The sequence below is a fragment of the Musa acuminata genome, chromosome BXJ3-8 (genome assembly GCF_036884655.1).
Source record: "Musa acuminata AAA Group cultivar baxijiao chromosome BXJ3-8, Cavendish_Baxijiao_AAA, whole genome shotgun sequence".
NCBI lineage: Eukaryota > Viridiplantae > Streptophyta > Magnoliopsida > Zingiberales > Musaceae > Musa > Musa acuminata.
The window spans coordinates 2,299,898-2,321,139 of NC_088356.1; the positions used below are offsets into that span (position 1 = coordinate 2,299,898).

General features: G+C 38.9%; 3 protein-coding genes across 5 annotated transcripts; 1 reads left to right on the forward strand and 2 right to left on the reverse strand.

The window, feature by feature from the left end:
* The first annotated feature begins 3,090 nt into the window (after positions 1-3,090).
* On the forward strand, positions 3,091-9,709 carry LOC135644062 (serine/threonine-protein kinase Nek2-like). Its single transcript, XM_065161468.1, has 15 exons — positions 3,091-3,533; positions 3,817-3,943; positions 4,045-4,111; positions 4,562-4,627; positions 5,679-5,725; positions 5,809-5,854; positions 5,977-6,057; positions 6,157-6,199; positions 6,315-6,364; positions 6,452-6,533; positions 6,624-6,673; positions 7,472-7,545; positions 7,643-7,694; positions 7,823-8,278; positions 8,847-9,709. Exons 2-15 carry the CDS (start codon positions 3,858-3,860, stop codon positions 9,426-9,428), a joined length of 1,782 nt encoding a protein of 593 aa, XP_065017540.1. The 5' UTR covers positions 3,091-3,533; positions 3,817-3,857; the 3' UTR covers positions 9,429-9,709.
* A 1,826-nt stretch (positions 9,710-11,535) lies between these two features.
* Positions 11,536-13,584, reverse strand: LOC135644053 (probable ribose-5-phosphate isomerase 3, chloroplastic). The gene is made up of 2 exons (XM_065161442.1): positions 13,059-13,584; positions 11,536-12,232 (listed from the first exon to the last, which is right to left on the reverse strand). Exons 1-2 carry the CDS (start codon positions 13,443-13,445, stop codon positions 11,795-11,797), a joined length of 825 nt encoding a protein of 274 aa, XP_065017514.1. The 5' UTR covers positions 13,446-13,584; the 3' UTR covers positions 11,536-11,794.
* A 2,558-nt stretch (positions 13,585-16,142) lies between these two features.
* On the reverse strand, positions 16,143-19,721 carry LOC135581135 (uncharacterized). 3 transcript variants are annotated; one of them, XM_065163537.1, is made up of 3 exons: positions 19,584-19,721; positions 18,362-18,897; positions 16,143-17,212 (listed from the first exon to the last, which is right to left on the reverse strand). In XM_065163537.1, the coding sequence occupies exons 2-3, from the start codon at positions 18,764-18,766 to the stop codon at positions 16,424-16,426; spliced, it is 1,194 nt and encodes a 397-aa protein (XP_065019609.1). In that variant the 5' UTR covers positions 18,767-18,897; positions 19,584-19,721; the 3' UTR covers positions 16,143-16,423. The 3 variants fall into 3 exon arrangements, with proteins under 3 accessions (XP_065019609.1, XP_065019610.1, XP_065019611.1); XM_065163538.1 differs by having other exon boundaries at positions 19,421-19,696; XM_065163539.1 differs by having other exon boundaries at positions 19,296-19,696.
* Between the last annotated feature and the right edge of the window lie 1,521 nt (positions 19,722-21,242).

Sequence of the window (21,242 nt, forward strand, 5' to 3'; positions counted from 1 at the left end):
TGCGTTGTGCTTCCTTGTCATCCATCAAGATAATAGACAAAGAAAGAATCAACCATGAGTTGGGGGCTCCACCAGACCAAACTGATACCTGCAAGCATTGGTATCATCATATTGGCAGGGCACAATGATGTGGAATAATGAGGTTTTGCCTACTCCATGGGGTCGTAAGCAATGTCAGTCCTTTTTTTCGTTGCATGAGGTTGACTTGACTAAGGTGTCAAAGGTTAGATCCTGTTTGTGGAGTTCCTTTTTATCTCCTGGCAGGTGTTCGTAACGATGACAAACACATTATCTTCTTCTAGTTTTACTTTTCCCTCTCTCTTTCTATCAACTTGCAGTCCAGTGCAGCATCAACTGATCGCCGCCTGTGGGAAAATTACTTGCATGGCAGGCAAACATACACAGCAGAAGATAACAAGCTCTCGAAGCCCGTTGCACAGTATTATTCCCTGCAGCTCCAGCTGAGATTGTCCATCATTCTTTTTTTGCTAGTAAATCTTTTGCAGGTTCCAGTGGGTCGAGCAGAGATGACAAGTGAACGTGATGTGTTTGGTTTGAGAAGACGCAGGACAGACACGATCACATGGAGGAACGGAACGTCTCACGGTCAGGAGCTGCAGACCATGTGTTTGTTGTTTTGATGCTTGTGCTGCAAAATAAGCCACAAAGTTCTCGGTAATGAATTGAGCTGCAAATGTCGGGGCATGGAACGACATGATTTGGACTGAAAACAGCTTTTCGTGCACCCCATGAATCATAGATAGAAGGTATCCAAAGTCTTACTAATTGGCTTCGATTCCACAGGTGGTGGCCATGGAAGAGAGGAGTCTATAAAGTTCCACAGGAGGTCCGGTCATGGAAGAAGAGTCTCGACTTCTGTTTCATTCGTTATCTAACAACAACCGGCTTACAATGATTATATATATATATATATATATATATATATATATATATATATATATATATATATATATATATATATATATATATATATATATATATATATATATATATATTGTTGTAACCCCTTAATATTTTATTTTAATTCATTTTGCAAAATTAAATTTCTACCATTAGGGTTTTGCCTTAATTAATTAATATATTTCCTTTCATGTGTTATCAATTGAAATCTATAACCATATTAGTGCAAACAAGTTTGGAATAAATTAAAAAAAATAATTAATTAATTCTGAAATCAAATTATTTGTTTTTTTAAAAGGAACCATTCGTTCTTTCCTATTTATTGACGAACAAGCCTCTCACTCGTTTATCAACAGTGACCCTAAGAGAGCTCTTCACGAACGAGGAATATTTTATTTTGGAGAGAGAGGTTTGTTCATTATCTCTCCCTCGTTAGTTATTTGTTATTATTGAAATGTTTTTGTTTATTTATGATTTCTAGAACTAGAATTGCATTGTTAACGCATGATTCCTAATATTAAAATTTTGTTATTTGTGCATAGTTTCTAATATTTAATCTATGTTGTTCTTGATTGAATCTATATAAATTTCATGACATTCATGCTTTAAGTTCAATTTTATGATATTGTAGTTTTAGAATTTATATTTTATTGTTAGATAAATAATTCATTAAAGTTTTAATTATTATTAAAATAATTTTAATTTTAATTTTCTTAATTAATTAGTGTATTTTTTTATCAAAGAAAAAATAAAGTCAAAAACTGAATTAGGGGAATTTGAGTTTCGTTAGGATAAGATTTGATTCGAATAAGACTGATCAACTCGAAACTAGTCTATATATATATATATATATATTATTTGTTTTATATTTTCTTAGGTTATATATATATATTTTAAGAGATTTATTCGAGTCAAAGATAATCAAGATGACTATCAATTGATAGAATCGAAAGATTAGGCTAAAAACTTGAACTCTTCTATTGTATTCAGATAACAATTAAAATTATAGTATTAAAAGGCTTTAACGAGAACATCGAAAATATATCATAAATTGTTTGAATAGTTGTATAACACATTAAATTCCATATATGAAGCTGATCGTCATGTCCTTAGTAATCGGGTGCTTACTAGTGGGTTATTTTAAGGTGGATTGGTTGATTTTGGATCGACAATCGCTGATAAAGGATTATTATATCGTTATATTTATGCAATTCCGAACTTATATTCCAAGAAGCAAAGTTAATATTTTCTTCCCATGCTGTTTCCTATTTCATCATCTCCTCCGAGCGCTTCCATACAAAAAGTCTTTAAGAGCTTTATGAGGAGGAGGCGTGGTGTCCTAATAATACCCCCCTTCGCAACAAGACAAGAAGCCAATAAGAAATAATGGGCGAGAAGAACAATATAATATGACTTCAATGCTCAAACCCACTCTCTCTTCTTGCTTGTTTGTCCGAGCTAAAGCCGTGGCCTCGAACAGTGACGTGTCCTGCCTTTTCCCTATTCCACGGTCCAACTCCCAACTGACTTTACTCGGTTGTCTACCCTCCAGGTTACTGGAGGGATCCGCGGCCTCCGTGGTGGGCCCCAGAGATCTCCGTGAGAAGTAAACGACAGGGGTGCCGATTCAGGTGGGTAGGGGAAAAAGGATCGTGTTAGATCTCCGGAAATAAAAAACTTAATCTACCCGCTTGATGTGTCTCCTGACGTACCGGTCCTGTGGTAAAGGGACCCACGCATAGTCTTCCATCGGTGGGTAGATTAGGCTGGTGGTGGAAGCTGGTAGACGTAGGGCTCGTTCGGGTTGAGTACAACAACATGAAACACGGTAAGAGGTCCAAGTGGAAGAAGCCACGTGGTTCGTGGGAATATTACCTGGTGTCGGCGTAGGTCGTGGCGGCCAGTGACTGGACTGGTTACGGTTCGCGTGTCCGCGTGCATGCGGAGTCATTTCGTCCCTCGTGGGCGTTTCGTGCGCGTTAACCCCACGGCACGCCGCACGACAGATATCCAACTAGAACAAGCCTCGTATACTTAGAAAGTGGGTCCCTGGTGATATTGAGGTCGTGACTGTTCGTGATTGGCAGGGCTATTGCGTTGGTCGATGGCCTTGTGTACGTGGTCATTTTTCTTCTTCCTCGCGTCCCTCAACAGTTCTTCCCACCACTGTTCCCTTCCCCTCTCCCTGAGGAGAGACCTCTTTGTCTTCTGTGTTGTTGCACCGAAAAGAAAAGGGTTGCCAAAATAAAGCAAAGCAAAAAGCAGCAGCACACAGAGAGAGAGAGTGAGTGAGAGAGAGAGAGAGAGAGACTTTGAAATCCGCAATCATCTTCTTCTTTTAGCACACCTTGCCGCCTCTCGCTCTCTCTCTCTCTCCCTAGTACTGTACAATGTGATTCGAGCCTCAAATGGGGAGCACGAGGAGGAGGAGGAGAAGAAGATGACTACGAAGAAGAAGGGAGAGTGAGGAGCTCGTGCCCCCGTCTCTCGCGAGATTCCAGCTACGAATGCGAGTTCTTGACTGAGATCTAGCGTCGATCCGCGCCCGGGACAGTGAAGTTCTGAGCATCCCAATGCGTGTTCTGCCTTGTTCTTACATCAAGCTCTCCCTGGTTCGAATCCCCAGCAGCTTCCCTCTGATTCTCGGCAAAACCCTCATTTAAGATGTTGATTTTTTGCTCCTCCTGAGATGCATTTGGTTTGGGCGACTCTCTTTACCGAGAGGGGGAAAAAGCGCAAGAAAATGATGTGCATTCGGTTTTGTTGCTGTCGAAATCTCTGCTTTTGTTGTGCCTGTGGTCCTAACCCACATTAAATTAGTTCCTTTTTCTGGTGAAATCCCGTTAAGAAATTGAGGAGAAATGTTTTATAGTGATTTTGTTGTGGCTTGTGCAGAATTGTTTCTGGAAATAGGTTGGGCGAGCTAGGGTTCTAAAATGGAGCAGTATGAGGTTTTGGAGCAGATAGGGAAAGGGGCATTTGGGTCAGCTCTACTGGTGCGGCATAAGGTTGAGAACAAAAGGTGAGGAAAGCCACTGATCCGTCCATTTCCTGTTTCAGTTCTTTGTTCCGTTTTTTCTCCTGTCTCCTCGTGTTTACTCCTTTTCCTGAATGTGGTGGCAGGTATGTCTTGAAAAAGATCCGTCTAGCTCGCCAGACCGACAGGACCCGGCGGTCTGCCCACCAGGAGGTGGTCATCTTTGCTACGTCCACATTTCAAAATTCTTCTAGCTAATTGATTTTTATGTATCCATTTTCACCTTGGCTTTCTTTTTCTCTTTTAGACATTTAACATCTTCATTGTACAAATTTGGGATTTTCTTTTTCATCCCTGAGATAGGACTAATTCTTGTTGCACTAGACACACATTGTGGCAAAGTTCCTTTTTCCCCTATACTTACCTTTACAATGGTGTTGGCCTACTTGAGTAAGAATTGCACTATATTGCTGGCTCCATGTTTGATGCGAAAGAAAGAAGGATTAGATCAGATGATAATAACGGTGATTTCAGTCTGTTGTTATGCATTTATGTGGCGTTTGTTTGCAATTTCACATTTTCACTTATATGCTACATGAGTTGTGAAAAGTTGGTGAGTATCTTGTACTTTTATTCCCTTGCTTATCTTTCTCAAACTTGCAGATGGAGCTTATTTCTAAAGTACAAAATCCATTTATTGTGGAATACAGAGATTCCTGGGTTGAAAAGGTTCGTAAGTTCCTCCTCTGACCTAAATAATGGTGCACATGAAATCTGCTATTCTATTTTCTCCTTTCTATGTCATAACAGGAATATCTCAGTACTACATGAATTCTTAGTTGCATTTGGTTTGCAATTTTAAAATCCTAGAAAATATTTGAGCAAACATAAGTTTTCATATATGATTTATGTTATATACCTTCTTTCATTTCATAGGATTATTCTCTCGTATAATGATATTCTTGAAAGCAACTTTATGACGCTCCAATTATCCATCTAAAACTCATTTGGATCTTGTCATGTGGCTATTGCTGTCATATCTGGTTGAATTCTACTTTCCTCTTCAATTAACCATGGCTAAGGCAGCTAATTTGAAAGTTTAGTAAGTGCCAGGAGACCCGATTGATGGTCCCACAATCACCTGCCTTATCCCATGCCTTACCCTAGTTAGCTCTCCAATCCTAAGTAATGCCAGAAATGGAAAAAAAAAGGAATTGCTTTTTCTGATCGCTTGTGATGTCTGAGATGGTTAAGGTTTGGAAGAATTTGTTCTACTGACAGTACCGTATAACAATAAATTTAGTGATACATTTATACCATGTTGTGATGCACAGGATGCCTGTATATACACCTCAAGAACTTTTGTGGCAAACATGTCAATATAGGAATTTGCAGAGTTTATTCTCAGAGCTATCCATTTTTCTGACTTTTTTTTTATCAAATATTCAGGAGATAATGAATTAATGATTACTTCAATAAGAAAGAGTTTGATTCTTATGATGTTTAAATCGGTAACTTAGTACCAATTTCTGATCATCTTATCAGTAAATGTGTTGATTGTCGTATTTTTATCATTCATGCTCAAGGTTTGTGAATGCAAAATACATCATCTTGTTATAGCTAGATTTCCACTCTCAACTTGTATATGATATATTTTCCTAAATTCCTTTATTTTTTGGTGGGGCGCTCTTCATATTTATATCTATGATGGCATCATTTACTCTCATTCTCGTTGGTTTATTTTCTTGTAATGGCTTTAATTGTTTTTGCTTGATTTTAGGGATGCTATGTATGCATCGTAATAGGTTATTGTGAGGGAGGTGACATGTAAGTTGTGCTTTCAAGTTAGATCTGGTAGTTGTAAATTCACTTTTGATGACACTTAGATCTATTCTTCTGTGGTTTGACAGGGCTGAAGCCATAAAGAAGGCCAATGGACATCTTTTTCCCGAGGAGGTTGTTTATTTTGATAAAAATTTCTGGCATACTTCTAGAATACATTTGTTAAGTAAAAGTTTGCATTTTGCAGTTTGTTTATACTGTGCATCCTCAAGTTCTTTTCTATTGACTGTGTGCAGAAGCTTTGTAAATGGCTAGTCCAGCTCCTTATGGCACTTGATTACCTGCATAAGAATCACATTCTTCACCGTGATGTTAAGGTAAGTGGCAGTTTGATGCTAATGGGTGTCTTCTTTATATAATGATATGATAGATGCAAAGCTTATGTTTACTGATTATGTTGCAATATTATTTTCTAGTGTTCAAACATATTTCTCACAAAAGATCAAAGCATACGCCTTGGTAAGTATTGTTTATGTCAATTAATTATATTCATTGTGGAGAATGTCATTTTACTGATTATTTAAAATTTAAGACGTTCCCTGGCATAGTTTCATGAAATTGAATAATCCCACAGGTGATTTTGGGCTTGCTAAAATTTTAACCTCAGATGATCTGGCTTGTTCAGTGAGTGTTGAAGCTGCATTAAAACAAATGCATCTTAAAAGACTCATTTCATTTCTTATCACTGAGAGCTGTGGGCTCCTGATGCAGGTTGTTGGAACTCCTAGTTATATGTGTCCAGAACTTCTTGCTGATATACCTTATGGCTCTAAGTCTGATATCTGGTCTCTAGGTAAAGTCTATCTCATTGGGGTCACAAAGATGCCATTTTCATCATTCCCAAACTACATGGTTTTTCACATAAAGTTTCTTAATTATCCAGGCTGTTGTATCTATGAGATGACTGCCCTCAAGCCCACATTCAAAGCTTTTGTAAGTTTCAGTAAATTGGATAATCAACTGGGCTTTAAGATTCAACTCTAAGTAACAGGAGCTCTCTTCTCTGTTATTACATATGATTTTGTCTGTCACTGAACAACGAATTCATTTACTCTTGGACATGTTTAAATGGATAGTTCCCTATCACTTAATCATTTCATAACTTACGACAATGCTCTCTCTTGGTGATGCTTCATGTAAAAAGAAAAGTTCTGCTAGGTGGAAAAAGGAGATAGAACAACAAAACTTCATCATATGGATCTCATGTTCTCTTGTCCAGTTTAGGTCATAACTCTTCCTTGATGTGTGTTGAATTGAACTTTTGCTTGTTTTGGTGAAAAAAAAATCGTGTTGCTTGTACATGACATGTAAAACGAGTGTCATTTGTCCAAAACATAGACATGCTTATGAATATATTCCAGGATACACAGTTATTACATGGGGACATTGTTTGTAATTTTCTGAAAGAATACCTTTCTGTATCTCAACCCTAAGTATTTTCAAGTTAATTTTTAAAAAACTACAGTCAAAATATTACCCCTGTCATCTGTTAATCTGTTAAAAAGATACTGTATTTAAATTTTGATCTGGATTGTGCACTAAAACCTGATTGTAGCTTAAAATGCATACATTTAAGCTACAATTTGTCTGATTTAACTATTGAGATACGAAAATGGTTATTCTTTGTTTCTTATATTTAATTGATAAATATATTATGCAACTTATATCTGACATTATTAGTGTAATTTTGTCTCCTATCTTGATCTTTTCCTATGTTTTGTTGTTATGCAGGATATGCAGGCTTTGATAAACAAAATTAACAAGTCCATAGTGGCTCCTTTACCAAGTTCATACTCTGGTCCATTGTATGCCCTTGTTATTCTTGTCTTTTCCAGATTCTTTTTGTGTCAATAGTAGATCCAAAGATTGATTATCTTGACAAATCTTTATTACTCTGTGCAGCAGGGGACTCATTAGAAGCATGCTAAGAAAAAGCCCTGAACATAGGCCAAGTGTATGTCTATAGAGACATTATATTCAAGTGCCGAAAGCTTCTTTGACACTTTATGATGCTATAAGTAGTTTTTGTTACCATATATCTTCCTAAACGTGTAGAGTTCATGTGGTTGTTCATATCAACAGGCTGCAGAACTGCTCAAGCATCCACATCTTCAACCTTATGTGCTTCAAGTCAACCTAAAGTCTAGCCCTATGCGGAATATGCTCCCTATCCACCATATTACAACCAATCACATCAGAAAAATCAGATTTCAGGATGATGCAGATGATTCGGTGCATAAGGAGAAACGAAAATCTTTCGGCAATGAGAGAATCTTAAAACTGAACAAGACTGTGGAGCAGTACTCCCTCAGTTCAACTCAGACTGTTAAAGATTTTCCTAATTATCTGAACCAAAGGGTAAGGAACCTTTCAACTGGCAGCAGTCAAGTTGGGGAGATAGGTATTGACAAAGCAATCGATGGGAAGTACTCAAATATCCTGAAGACACCAAGACACACGCCTACTAAAAACTTCACAACTCCAAGGACACGAGTAGAGTCCTCAAAGGCATCACATACTGGACCGAAGCGTGAATCGGTATGGCCAAGTACACCTGCTCATATGTTCATTACCATTAAGCATAATGTTAGTATTCTTTTACTAAGAAACTTTCACCTTTGATTTCTCAAATATAGAACATTCTTTTTCTAAACCTGATTGTTAGAAGTTTAAAACTTTTGAGACATTTCACATGGAACATTGAAGAGACACATCAAATCAAGCACCCCTTTTCTGTATATACTGCCTCAGTAAGCGCATACGTTTTCAGTGTTCCATGTTGATGGGAGAAATGTGTCAGAACTAATTTTTGTGATCTCTTTTCGAGGAAGGATTAAATTTAATGCTTTTGTTGTTATGATAACTATCGGTCAGTTTAGCTGTGTTTTCTTGATCATGTCTCTTTAGGGTAAGTTCACTGTCGGTGGTATTCACACATGAGCTCTCTGTAATCTGTATAATGTTTTGGCTAGTTGAAATGCTCTAAATTATATGACTAGATATCTGGATTACAGGCTTTATGACTAGTTTTATGCGGTGGACACTGCTTGTAGGTATGCTATTTCATTTATGACTGCTCTCACAAGTGCTACTTTTACTTATGCAGTTTGCATCGCAAACTCCATCAGATAGAATTGGTCAAACCACTCGAAGAGCATCTCTTCCTTTACCAACATTTGAAACTCGTCCAAAATCAAGTCTCGGCAGTCTCCGCCGAGTGGAATCCCCTGATGTGTCTGTCAACTCCCCTCGAATAGATAGAATTGCAGAATTTCCATTAGCCTCATACGAAGAACCCCTATTATCTATTCGTAAACTTTCTTCAGCTCATGGCTCTTCTTCAGCCACTCCACACTATGGAGATCGTTCAATCACCAAGGATAAATGCACGATCCAAATCTTCCGAGTGGAAGGTGATAATGGGAGTGATTCTTCAGATCGGAATCCGACAGCCGCAGATGCTTCAAGCCGGGGATCATCAGAATCAAGGCAGCGGAGGTTTGACACCTCATCATACCAGCAGCGGGCGGAGGCCTTGGAGGGACTGCTGGAATTCAGTGCCCAGCTGTTACAACAGGAGAGGTATGACGAGTTGGGGGTCTTACTGAAGCCATTTGGTCCTGGCAAAGTCTCCCCCCGAGAAACTGCAATATGGCTGACCAAGAGCTTCAAAGAAACCATACTGTAACTCAATATATTAGGCCTAGTGTCTTTTGCATAGAAACCCATCTTAAGATGCTCATATACCATACTCTTTGATACTAGATTTTAAAATTGTTGAATCAGTTTTGTGATATGAAGTAGCTTGGTAGGCTGACAATTTAGCTTGAGATTAGCTGCTGATTCTCTTTCGAACAATGCATGTACTAGCCTCGAGATTAGCTTGATACTCAAATGTTACAAGAGCCTCTTTACCATCTTCTCCTGTTGACAAGTGTATTATGGCAATGGATAAAATTTTCAGGTGCAGGTGCTTGTATAATTGTGGAACTACTAGTTATGCATCCTCATAGATGTGGTACAAGCTAAGATATAGTCATTTTACTTTGATGATAGCAAACTGTCGACTTATTTTTGTTATCATTTGTCGTGATGGCATCAACAACATATTCCCCTGCTTGAATGAAGTATAATTTGTCGTTATGAGACTCCAGCATGTTTGCTAACTCTCATGTTTGATGCACATCCTGGTTCATGTTTGAGAAAGCAGCAAGTTGGTCTGCTGAGTTGAATGCTAAATGGTTCTCCTGTTGCTTGTGTGCCACCTTTTGCCCTGCTTGAATGAAGTGTAGTTCAGAATAATGCCATTGTTGCTTGTGATGAGACTTTATGATTTTTGTTTTACACTTTTACTATTGTTTGTTATGAGACTGCAGGCTCTGATGCCTCAGCACAGCCCGATTCATGTTTGGGAAACTACCAAGTTGGTATGCTCAGCTGAATTCTAAATGGTTCTCCCGTTGCCTGTGTACAACCTTTTGTCCTGCTTGGATGAAGGTTCAGGTTTAACAATGGCATTGTTATGAGACTGCAAGTTCTGATTACTCTGCACATCCTAATTCATGTTTGAGAAAGTAGCAAGTTGGTCTGCTAAGCTGAATTCTGAATGGCTCTCCTGTTGCTTGTCTACAAAATGTAAATTGGGACTTCATTGTTCATGGAATGTTATGATTGAGGCACCTTCACCTATGGGAAGCACAAGAGTGATCTATCTGCCTAAGAATGGCTGCTTCACTAAACAAGACAGCAACAACAGATCCAACTAGACCACCTAATTTTAAAGCAGACAGTTACCAACAATTTCTTTGTAGAAAGAAAAAATGCTGCAGATTCAATTGCATGAAACAAGCAAGTACATGAATGCCTGCTACACAGTATTTGTGAAATGTGACAACCCTTGAGGTCATCAGGAATGCCTAGAATGATAAACCTCTATGGTAGCACATATCTAATGGAGGTAGCTCTTGCTAAACACCAGTCCATTGCTTGAATCCCTTCTTTCCAGGCATGAAATAAGCAAAGAAAAACTAAATAAAAGAGAAAGTTCAACAACTCAGAATTCCTGACAAAAGTTACGCTTAGGATTTCACTTATTTGAGATCCATCCGCATCTGTATGTGATAGATGAAGACTAACAATCTTTCCTCTGTGCATTCTGTCTCAAATGTGTCCTAATTTGCATTGACAAGAAAAGAACAAAATTAGCAGCCCATGCATAAGATAAGCAAAACCAAAGAAAAGCAATTTTCCATGTACTAATCTGAAGTCATTCTCTGTCCATGCATGAGATAAGTAGAACAAAAGGGAGCTCAAAAAACTGAAAGTTCAGGACCAAAAAGCTTGAGGGTAAGCTAAGGGTTTGGATTGAGATGTCTTCGATCTCCCTCCTCATGTGTAGGTGCAGTAGCTGAAGAATAACAAAATTTCCTGTGCGGTCAATGTCTCAAAAAGGCATGTAATAATTTGCACTAATAAGAATAGAACAAAATTAGCAGCCCAACATGAGAAAATGATATCTCAAATAACCATGCAGAATATCCTCAAGCAAGCTGTACAGAGGCATACTCTATAATGTATGATGTTACTTTGCTTTTACGAGAAGCAACTTTCTGTTAGTGCATCAGTAGCCTACACTGCCTTAGTTTGGAAATCAAGACACCTAATTATAAAAAAAATTGAGTATTTAGTGAATCATCGGCATCAGTCCAACTAAAGTTGTTGACAAGAGGAAAGAATAATCTAAGAGAGGGAAAAGATAGATACAAATTCTTCAATGCTTCAGAGGACAAAAGATATAAGCATAAATATGGTCCCTTTTCTCATCCCTTTGTGTTCATCAGAAGAATGAGAATACACACATCCTACACTCAGTTCATATATTTGTAGCAAAGCCTGTTTGTTTCTAATGTTTGATTTCAGTAAAAAGAGAATTGACTGAAAGAAATGATAAAACATAGTCTTTATCTGTTGCCCAACACTCTGCTATATAATTAATTCCACATCGGAGAAATGCAAGATAGGTCAATTTAGGACACTGCATCCTGTGGAATGAACTTATTTTGCGGTCACAGTCACCCCATCCTTCCCTGCAATTATAACAGCGGTTGCCATGTCCAAAAACAACCCATGCTCTACAACCCCTTCAAATGATGAAATCTCTTTTCCTGCTGCTGTTGCATCTTTAATAGGTGTCTTGAAGTATAAATCGACGATATAGTTTGAATTATCCGTCACATAAGGCTTGCCATTACCATCCAACCGAAGCTTAGCTTCACATCCTTCTCCTTCGAATAATTCCTGCAACCTTATCTGGTTATACTTCCAGCAGAACTGCACTACTTCCACTGGCATTGCTAGTCCACTTCCACCCAATCCAGTAACAAGTTTTGTCTCGTCCGCCACCACAACAAACTTATCAGATGCTGCCTCAACCATCTTCTCACGAAGCAGAGCCCCTCCGCGTCCTTTTACAAGATTAAGATCTGGATCAACCTGTTACAATTCCAAATCACAGTCTGTAAAACTCAAACGAAGAAACCAGTCATATAGTCATCTAAGTCTATATAATCTATGGTCTATGCAAAGAGAACAGCTAGAAGCCAAAAGAAATTTTACCAGGTTATTGAATGGAATTGTTAATGTCCTTTGTCACATGTTACAAGGAATGGAACATTGTCTAACAATAGGATCTAAGTCAAATTTTCACGAGTAAAAGTTTTGATACCACTAATGGTCAGAAAATATTTTTCTTCCGACTTGAAGCAATCAATAACTGATTGGCCATATCCATGATTGTGATCATGCTTATTGCTCTTAGCCAATAACAAAAATGAGCCCCTAATTCCAACATTTTAGGGGCAGGTACATGGGTCTTTTTCTGCCATTGAATTCCATTGACAGCAATGACTAATCGGAGTCCCGCACAAAGAATTACAGTTATTCATCTTGATGCATGCGATCAGATAACTCAGAGACCCAATTGTTTCTGCAAGTTTAAAGATTAAAAAAAATATCTGAGATTGATTCATTGGATCGTTTCCTAAGCATTAACAATACCCAGCAAATTGATAAACCAGAAGCTTTAGAAGAAGAAAAGGATATAACAGAAATGCTAAAAGTCTAAAATTCTTACAAAGGAGTCGTCATCTCTGTTGGTTTTTTTCCAATACAAGAGGAGGCAGAGTTCCAGTATATGTTTACTATAGGGAAAAGGTCAATGCTACTCAAGCGTAGTCAACAAAGCACAATAAAAAAGCTAAAAATCTCAACTTTCTACCGCAGAAGACAAAAAAGAGCAAAAGCGGAGCAAGGAATCGACCTCATCGGCGCCGTCGATCGCGAGATCGATCCGCGGGTGGGCATCGAGAGTGGAGAGCGGGATCCCCAGGGACAGAGCCTGCTCATAGGTGCGCTTGGACGTCGGCACGCCGACGATGTCGCTGAGCTTGCCAGAGGAGAGGAGGGCCCCGATCTCGGCGACCACGAAGGCGGCGGTGGAGCCGGTCCCGAGGCCGAGGACCATGCCGCTGCTGACGTACTCGACGGCCCTGACGGCGGCAAGCTTTTTGAGGTCGTCCTGGGCGAGGGCGGCGGGGACTGAGAGGGCTCGGATGGGGGCCACGGCAGGCCGGCGGCGTACGAGGAGGGCACGACGGCGAAGGAGGAGAGGGGAGGAAGATGGGTGGATGAGGGAAGAGGCCGCCATGGTGGTGGAAGATCGGGAGACAAAGAAGTGGGCTTTCTAGTTTTTGGGTGGTGGTGATGGGGCTTGGGAATGGCAACAGAGGAGTCTGCGCGTTTGGTTGGTGGTGGTGCGATGTGGGGGTGTCGTTGCAATTGGCTTCGAGGGGAGAAGGGAGGTTGGTGGACGTATAAAAAAGGTTGGTAGGTTGTTTATTATTATTATTATTATTTAAGAAATTTACTCATTAATTCAAGCCCGAAGAAACATAGCTTCGATAGAGAAAGGAGTTAAAAGTCAAAGACCCCAAAAGAACGATAACTCCTATAATCTTCCACCAGCAAGAGTTACTTGTGAAGCTTCCCTCTTCGCGAGACGTCGAAATTTGTCCGTCGTTCATTTTCAAATTAATCTATTTTTTATTTTATAGGTCCTTCGAGACCTATACAAGGTTGTAACTAAGCTGATCCTTTATGGATGCATATGTTACAAGAACGCCTCATTATTTAGGCAATTCCAGCTAAGTCCGAAGAGTTGGCGTAAGGGTGTTTCATGACTTAGATAACTTAGCTAAGTTCGTAACTTTACCGTAAATGTATCTCACGACTTAAACAATTCTAATTGAGTCCGACTTAAACAATTCTAATTGAGTCCGTGATATTATGTGTTAAGATATGTTAATATGATACAATTTTATAAAATTAGAATCTTATTATCCTTATTAGAGAATACTGTGTTAAATAGGAATGATTAATCTTGATAGAGCATATTTTGACATCGCCCACGTGAACCCAAGCAAATAGATACGACGATACAAATGTGGAACCTCAAGTATGATGTGGCGCACAACACACACGTGGCGGGCAGTCGCTTGTCGCCCCCTCCGTACGAACGACATCATCACAGTACAACCACCTCGGAAAGCTCGGGACGGTGCTACACGACACCGATCCATGTAAGTCGGTCGACACTCATACAAAAGCTTAAGTCGACCGTTCGAGGAGTCGGCCATAGTAAATTGATCCCGTACGACCAACTCATCCTCGTAGGTATAAAAGCTAACCCTCCCTAATCAGGAAGGGGAGACACTTCGAACACTCAACTCTCTCTCGTCCCATCTCTTTGCCTCCACGAAATCACCAACCCAACATCTCCTATGTCTTTTGAGAAAGCGGATGAAATCTTCTACACGAGTCTTCACTCCAATATTTGAGGTTGGCTAGACGGTCTTTCTTGGCCTCCCCCCTACGATTCCATGATAATAAATTCACGAACAACAGTTAGAATCATCAATTTCAAGTGGCATAGGGGCTCCCAAATCCCTTTGCTATATTTTGAGATTTTTATTCTTAGATTTATGTTTTAAAGAAATCAAAATGGTGTTGTGTTAGGACTTCCCAAAGGTGGCTTTCGTCGTGCTTTTGGAGTATGATTGTATTCCAGCGGTGTCCATTCGGGATCATCCTCCTCTAACATGAAACCAGACTCCACATTATAGATTTCCTCGGATGCCCAATAGAACATTTTGGTTACCTTTTTTGACAACGCCAAGAAGGACGAATACCGAGAAGTGGAAGGATTTGGGTCCACCTCCATCCTCTTGCTCTTTGCGATGACTAACTTGGAAGAGGAAGTTGTTAGTAATAGGGTTGTCATCCTCCATCGTTGAATCCATCGAACTAAGGGCAGAGAAGGAGTTTTCCATTGTAACACCCTGGTTATTCCTACATCGAAAGTGGACAAGATTAAGATTGACTTATAAGGATATGATGAGTATACTATTATTAACTTCAGCTTAAACATTTTGATCAGTGATTTAGACCAAACGAAGTTGATAGACCAATTAACCCATCAGTACGAACTTATATGTCCATGCTGTATGACCAGACATATATTGTGGTCCTCGACTACGATGAATGAGGCTACACTGGACATGGGAGGGGGTGTAATTGGTGGACGAGGACGAGGGTGAGAGTGGTGGGATGAAGTTTGGCATCTGTAGAGATTCTCATTTTTACAGGGTTCAAACTCATGCTTGCTGTGGCATTCTCATCACAAGTTCATACTTCTCTCTGTTGCCATTCTGATTTCTTGCTGTTTGCTTTTGTCTCAGTTGCTTGAGATTCTGCATATGATGTAATAATCTGAGATGTCCTAATGTTGATTGTGTTCATAATAGACACGAATTTTCCTTTTGCCCCAAAATATGCTGATTGGGGCATTGTTTGAGTTTACTCAACATATGAACTTGCTGTTACAAGTGTTCATTATAATTGTCCTTTGATAAAAAGTTATTGCTCGATAAGAAGTTTAGAGAACAGTATGCAATTATATAAGAAGATAAAAGAACATTTTGACCATCTGAGAGATAGGACTAGAAGAGGAGGTATTCTAATCCAATCTCCTAAAAGCTTTGGCAGAAAATAATGCAAAAAAATGATATGTTGGCAACTCTTCTTTAGCAAAAACTTCACAAGAAGATGAACATCATCTGTAAGATTTAGATTCTTTATCAGAATGTATTATCAATGTGTTACTAAATGCTACACATTTCTATTCTTTTAAATGGATACTAAATGTAACTCCTAAACAGTACAAATCCTCCATAGTCAACCCTCAGAGATGCAATTGCTTCACCAAACTATGGAATAGTTGACCATACATTTGTGTGGAACTCTGCCAACAGAAGCAACTTGACATAATTCAGCTGAGAAACCAACATCAAAAGCAACACAAATTGCTCTGCATTAAATTCCACTTTAGAAACAGAAAATATCAGCTTATTGCAAGAACCAGCGCTTAATGCTAGATAAAAAAAATATCTACATATATGTTACAACAAGAGTCTAGAAAAGAACTGCTTTCCAGAAACTCCAGCATTCTTATCGACAGTATAACCGTTCACTATAAACAGATTGAAACTATCTAAATGCCAGTTCTGGAAATGATCTTCACAGAAGTTTAAGACGTACCTACGAATTCTATGATCCTGAACAGAGAACTTAAGCAGATAACAGGTGCCTCAGATGAAGTAAATGTTCTTCATTAGATATATTGAGAGAGAGACGAAGATTTGTTAGAAGTGATTCCTGCTCCCAACTCAAGGGACCAGAGGCATGCAAAGCTTGCATAGTATATTGGTATGCTTGTAGCTCTAATTCATGGACATTGGCAGCTAATTCATCTCCAGATTTGCTTTGATACTCTTTCCCTTCTATTGGGCATGATGATATGGCATCATCAAAACTATCCAATGCAGTATCTTTACGGTGTTCTCTGAGATTTTGATAACTATATCCTGGATACTCATTACCACTACAACTAGCAACAGAGCATTCAATATCCTCTTCGGTGACTGCTAAAGGTATTGAAGATGAATTCACGACATGATTGTTAGTGAACCCCTTGTCAGCATTCATCTGAGGAAATGTGGTGGTTCGATCTTTATTGGATTTGTGCAGGAAATGCTCAGCAACTATATCTTTCGAGAAAGAGACACAATCTACCTTTTTAGGCAGTGATCTTGTAGATAACTTATTTGATTTGTCTGCGCTGGATTTCCTTTTCCGTTTGGTTCCTCCAACTAAATTAACAGGAGAGAAGCCACAGTGAGAGTTGAGATTCCTCTTCCCAGCTTTGATAGGCGAATTGCAGCTGGCACGCTTTTGCTTACATCTCTGTCCAGGTGAAGCTTGTTTGTCAATGCCTTGACTTGCACCACAATCCAATTTTCTTGCAGAATTGGAGCTAGATGGGATGTAATCATAGCCAAATTGCTTCCCTTTGATTCCCTGAACAACACAGAACCATTCATTAGAGGTCAACAAGAAAATTTAAAAAATGGCAAAGGCAAATCAGCTACAGTGATCAGAAGCATCTGAAGTTCTAAACAAGACTAGGTATTCCCAGGTGATGCTTTTGATTAAACTTTTTCTAGTTTCATACATCAATCATGGTTTCTATACCAATCCTTATTTATTATTGTTATTTTTTCAGTGATATCAGGCTCAGTATACAAAAACACATTGGGCCATCCGGTATGTGTATTACACTAATTAAAATTACCAGTTCCTTTGGTAGCACTGACCAGATTTTTAGTAACATGTCCAGAAAATAAGATGATAATATTTATACATAATGAATCCTTTAAAGATCATGCGCAATGTTGTGTTAATTGAACTTCTTTCAGAACTCAACCATTAAGCATGATGTTAGCACGATCTTTATATGCTGTCAAAGCAGGAAGCTCCAGGCACATAGATGCTCAATGTGAAGGTTTAAGCGAAAAAATGAACACTTTGTCAAGAACTTACCAGGTCTAACTGAATACAATTAATTAAAGAGGAGAATCAGGAGAGTATATTGATGGTTCGTAAGTAAATTTACATTGAAAATGAACGATCAAGCAACAAAAATGGATGCTGATTTCTCAAAGATACAATTTTGAATGAGACCCTGCTGTACATATCTGATGCATACCTAATGGTAGTTTTTCAAAACATTTGTCCTGGATGCGATGCAGAATATTGACTTAATATTGCTAGACCAAATGTGTCAGTCTATGTTTGTGTGAGAAAGAAAGATGGAATCAGTTAAACGAATATGATAAACAATGGATAAACCCAAGTAAAGTCATGTTTGAGTATAGATCATTTATACTGATGCCTGAACAGAAAGAATTACAGTGCCAACATAACCTACAAATTTCCCATAATCACAAATTGGAGCTCTAATCTGGAAGGCCAACTGTACCAATTAACAGATGAAGGAAGAATCTTTCAGCAATTTCAGCATTAATTTTGTATTGTCCATTAAACTAACACCATATCTATCGCATTCATACGAAAAGGAGCAAGGATATTACTGAAATGGATAAGCAGAAAAAAAGGGAAGAAAAAGGAGTAGAGAAACAAGAACGCGTTGAAGCATCTATCTGTTACCATGTCAATCATAAGCCATTGGTTGTTCTGCCAAGCTTGTGGAACTCTTAGGTCAGACACACTGTGTTCTTGAAGTTGGATGGAACCAAAGAGTTTGATCACAATGCGATCTTCTTTTATGACTTTCATGACCTTCCCAACTCTCCAAGAGCAGAGATCAAGCACCTCAGCTATGCCACCAATAACCAAACGAAGCTCTCTGCGATCCTGTGGCGGTGGGGAAGGCCTAACGTCCCCCTCATGCACTGTTTCGACCACAGGCTTCCCTTCGGAACTATGAAACAACTCATATCTTACAGTATATGTGTATCCATTTAGCGAGGTAATTTTAGCAGGAAACCAAGAACCATACTGCTCCTCTTTACTTCTCAACACCTCCACCCTATCGCCTTCTTTGAACTTCATGATGCCAGTATAATATAACTCAGCCTTCCTCGTGCCAGATTGAACGATCAAAAGTGATAACGAATACGAACAATCATTCTCTCAAAAATCTTCGGTGATCACCAGTGTTTCGAGGAAGATACCCTTTTAACCTGATGAAAAGTGCATGAAATGCATCAGCTCGTCCCATTAATTCCAAGCATATCGACATAAAAGACGCTACAAATAGCAGATCTGGCTACTAGATATTTGCATATGAACTCAAATCTTGGGATAATTGCAAATTAGTTGATGGCATAAGCAATTATTCCTCCGAGCCGAAACAAGTCTTGCAACAAGATGAACAAAAGATGTAAATAACTGCTGAAGAACTCGATAACAAGATGACAAATACAACACATCGATAGCTAATAGTTCACAAGACCGAGCACCATTCACCAGGGCGACAACGTGAAACGGATGAGAAGAGGAGGGGAGGGGGGCAGTGAGTTAGCATTCAACTACCACGAGAAAGCAATACAAGAAGCCCATTCAAAAGGGAAGAACATACCACAAAAAGCCTAACGACCACTCAAGAAACGATCTTTAGCAGCTCCAAGCATACCGCGACAGGCAAAAGAAAAAAGGAAAAAAAAATTCCAACTTTGAAACGCGAAATCAAATAAGAACACGAACTTTTCACCCAATCAATCTTCAATTTGAGATTTGGGCAGGGAGACTAGAGGAGCAGCTGGATTCCAAGCAAAAGACACAGAAAGATCGGATTTTTTGCACATTCTTGTGTGCCCAGGACCCGAAACAGATCGAGCAAAATGGAAGATAACGATCGGGGACTGACCGAAGACGATCGGAAAGGGATTACGACGCTTATTTTTGGGGCCGAGGCCGCGTATTGTGGGAAAACAGCGTGTTGTTTCGCTCCAGAGATAGGCTGTTTTGGTCACAATTCAGAAGAAAAGGAAAATAAAAGACATAAAATTAGTTCCAGTTTTCTTATTTTCTTCAGTTCTCACTCCTCATGACCAAATTTATATATCACTAGGAAATATGTTTTGTTTTCCCATCTAGATAGAGAAAAAAAAGTTTTTTGTTTGATAGTACACAAAAAAAAACTCTTTCAAGTTTCCTAAATATTATATTAAATTATGTAAAAAATAATATCAAGATTTATCGACTATGTATATAAATAATAAAAATAATAAGATGTAAATTATATTAATATGTATCTTGAATAGCAATTTACCAAACACAAGGAGGACTAAATATATTAAATTTACAACTCGCTGCACTATCTATAAAATTGAGTTAAATTGGAGGTTGAACTCATTCGAACCTCTTATTGCCTTGATGCATCGGAGAATCGACACGATTTGATTTCATCTTGAAGGTATAAGTTTATCTTGGGAGCCCACGTGACAATCGTGAAGGATAGTTGGAGTGGAGGAAGGCTCAACAAATATAATCCTGAGATGTTGCTTATTCGTTTGAGGTAGAATCTGTATCGTCCTGTGGGGTGCCTTAGCTTTGTTGATATTCCTACACAAGCAATCAGTATTGGGGGATGTTCATGATCCGTTCCCTACAACGGTAAAGTTAATAGTGGAGTGGGGATAATAGAGATTGTTGTCTTCCGTCCTCCCTTTAGGTTTTGGGAGCCAACTTTTATACTTGAGCGGTTGGTGGAGGGAGGTCAATGGCTAATTAGGGTGGCTTCGTACGTTCTTCAAGAGCTTATTTATGTCGACTCCTGGTTGGTACATCTCCCTGTGACGCGTTGCTAGTGAAGATTGACTATAGGGGCACTGTTATGTTAGGGCTGGCACCTGACCAAGATAAACAAACGATATTTACTTACACCAGACGATTGAAAAAAAAACGACTGCAAAGGCATCGTTTATCAAGGCTAACACCTATTCTGAGATAAGCAGACGACGATCACCTGCAGCAGATAATCGAAAAAGGGAGGAAATGAGCTTTGTCGTCGGGGATTAATGCTCTTTGTAGTTAGTTCGTGCGACCTTTTTCGAAATCATTATTGGCAAGGGGTGAAAGGTCACACCCCTGTGAACGACCATAGGGGAAAGGAGGTGCACGAGTTCTCCGACCCACATCGATATCTAGATGACGATGATACGTTGGATGAGTTAGCAAGTCAATACTTAGTAATTACTTTTCCTATCCAAACCCATCTCCAATATTTATTTAAACGATCTATAAGGGTTATGAATTCCCCATTAATAGGACGTTTACAAGAAAAAAAAAATAAAAGCAATGCACATAGTTACCCTCCTAACATAAGAAAATGACACTAGATAAGCTAAATTAGATGTCGAATAAGCCATCAAGTCTCTCATGATGAATGAATGTTGTACAAAGCTTCACGTTTAATTCTAGGGGGGATGCACTTTTTCCTTTTTTTTCTTTCTTTATTTGAGGAACTCATAAAGAACTTAGGCATGGAGTAATTGAACTTGGGGAAGAATGCCCACAAAACCTT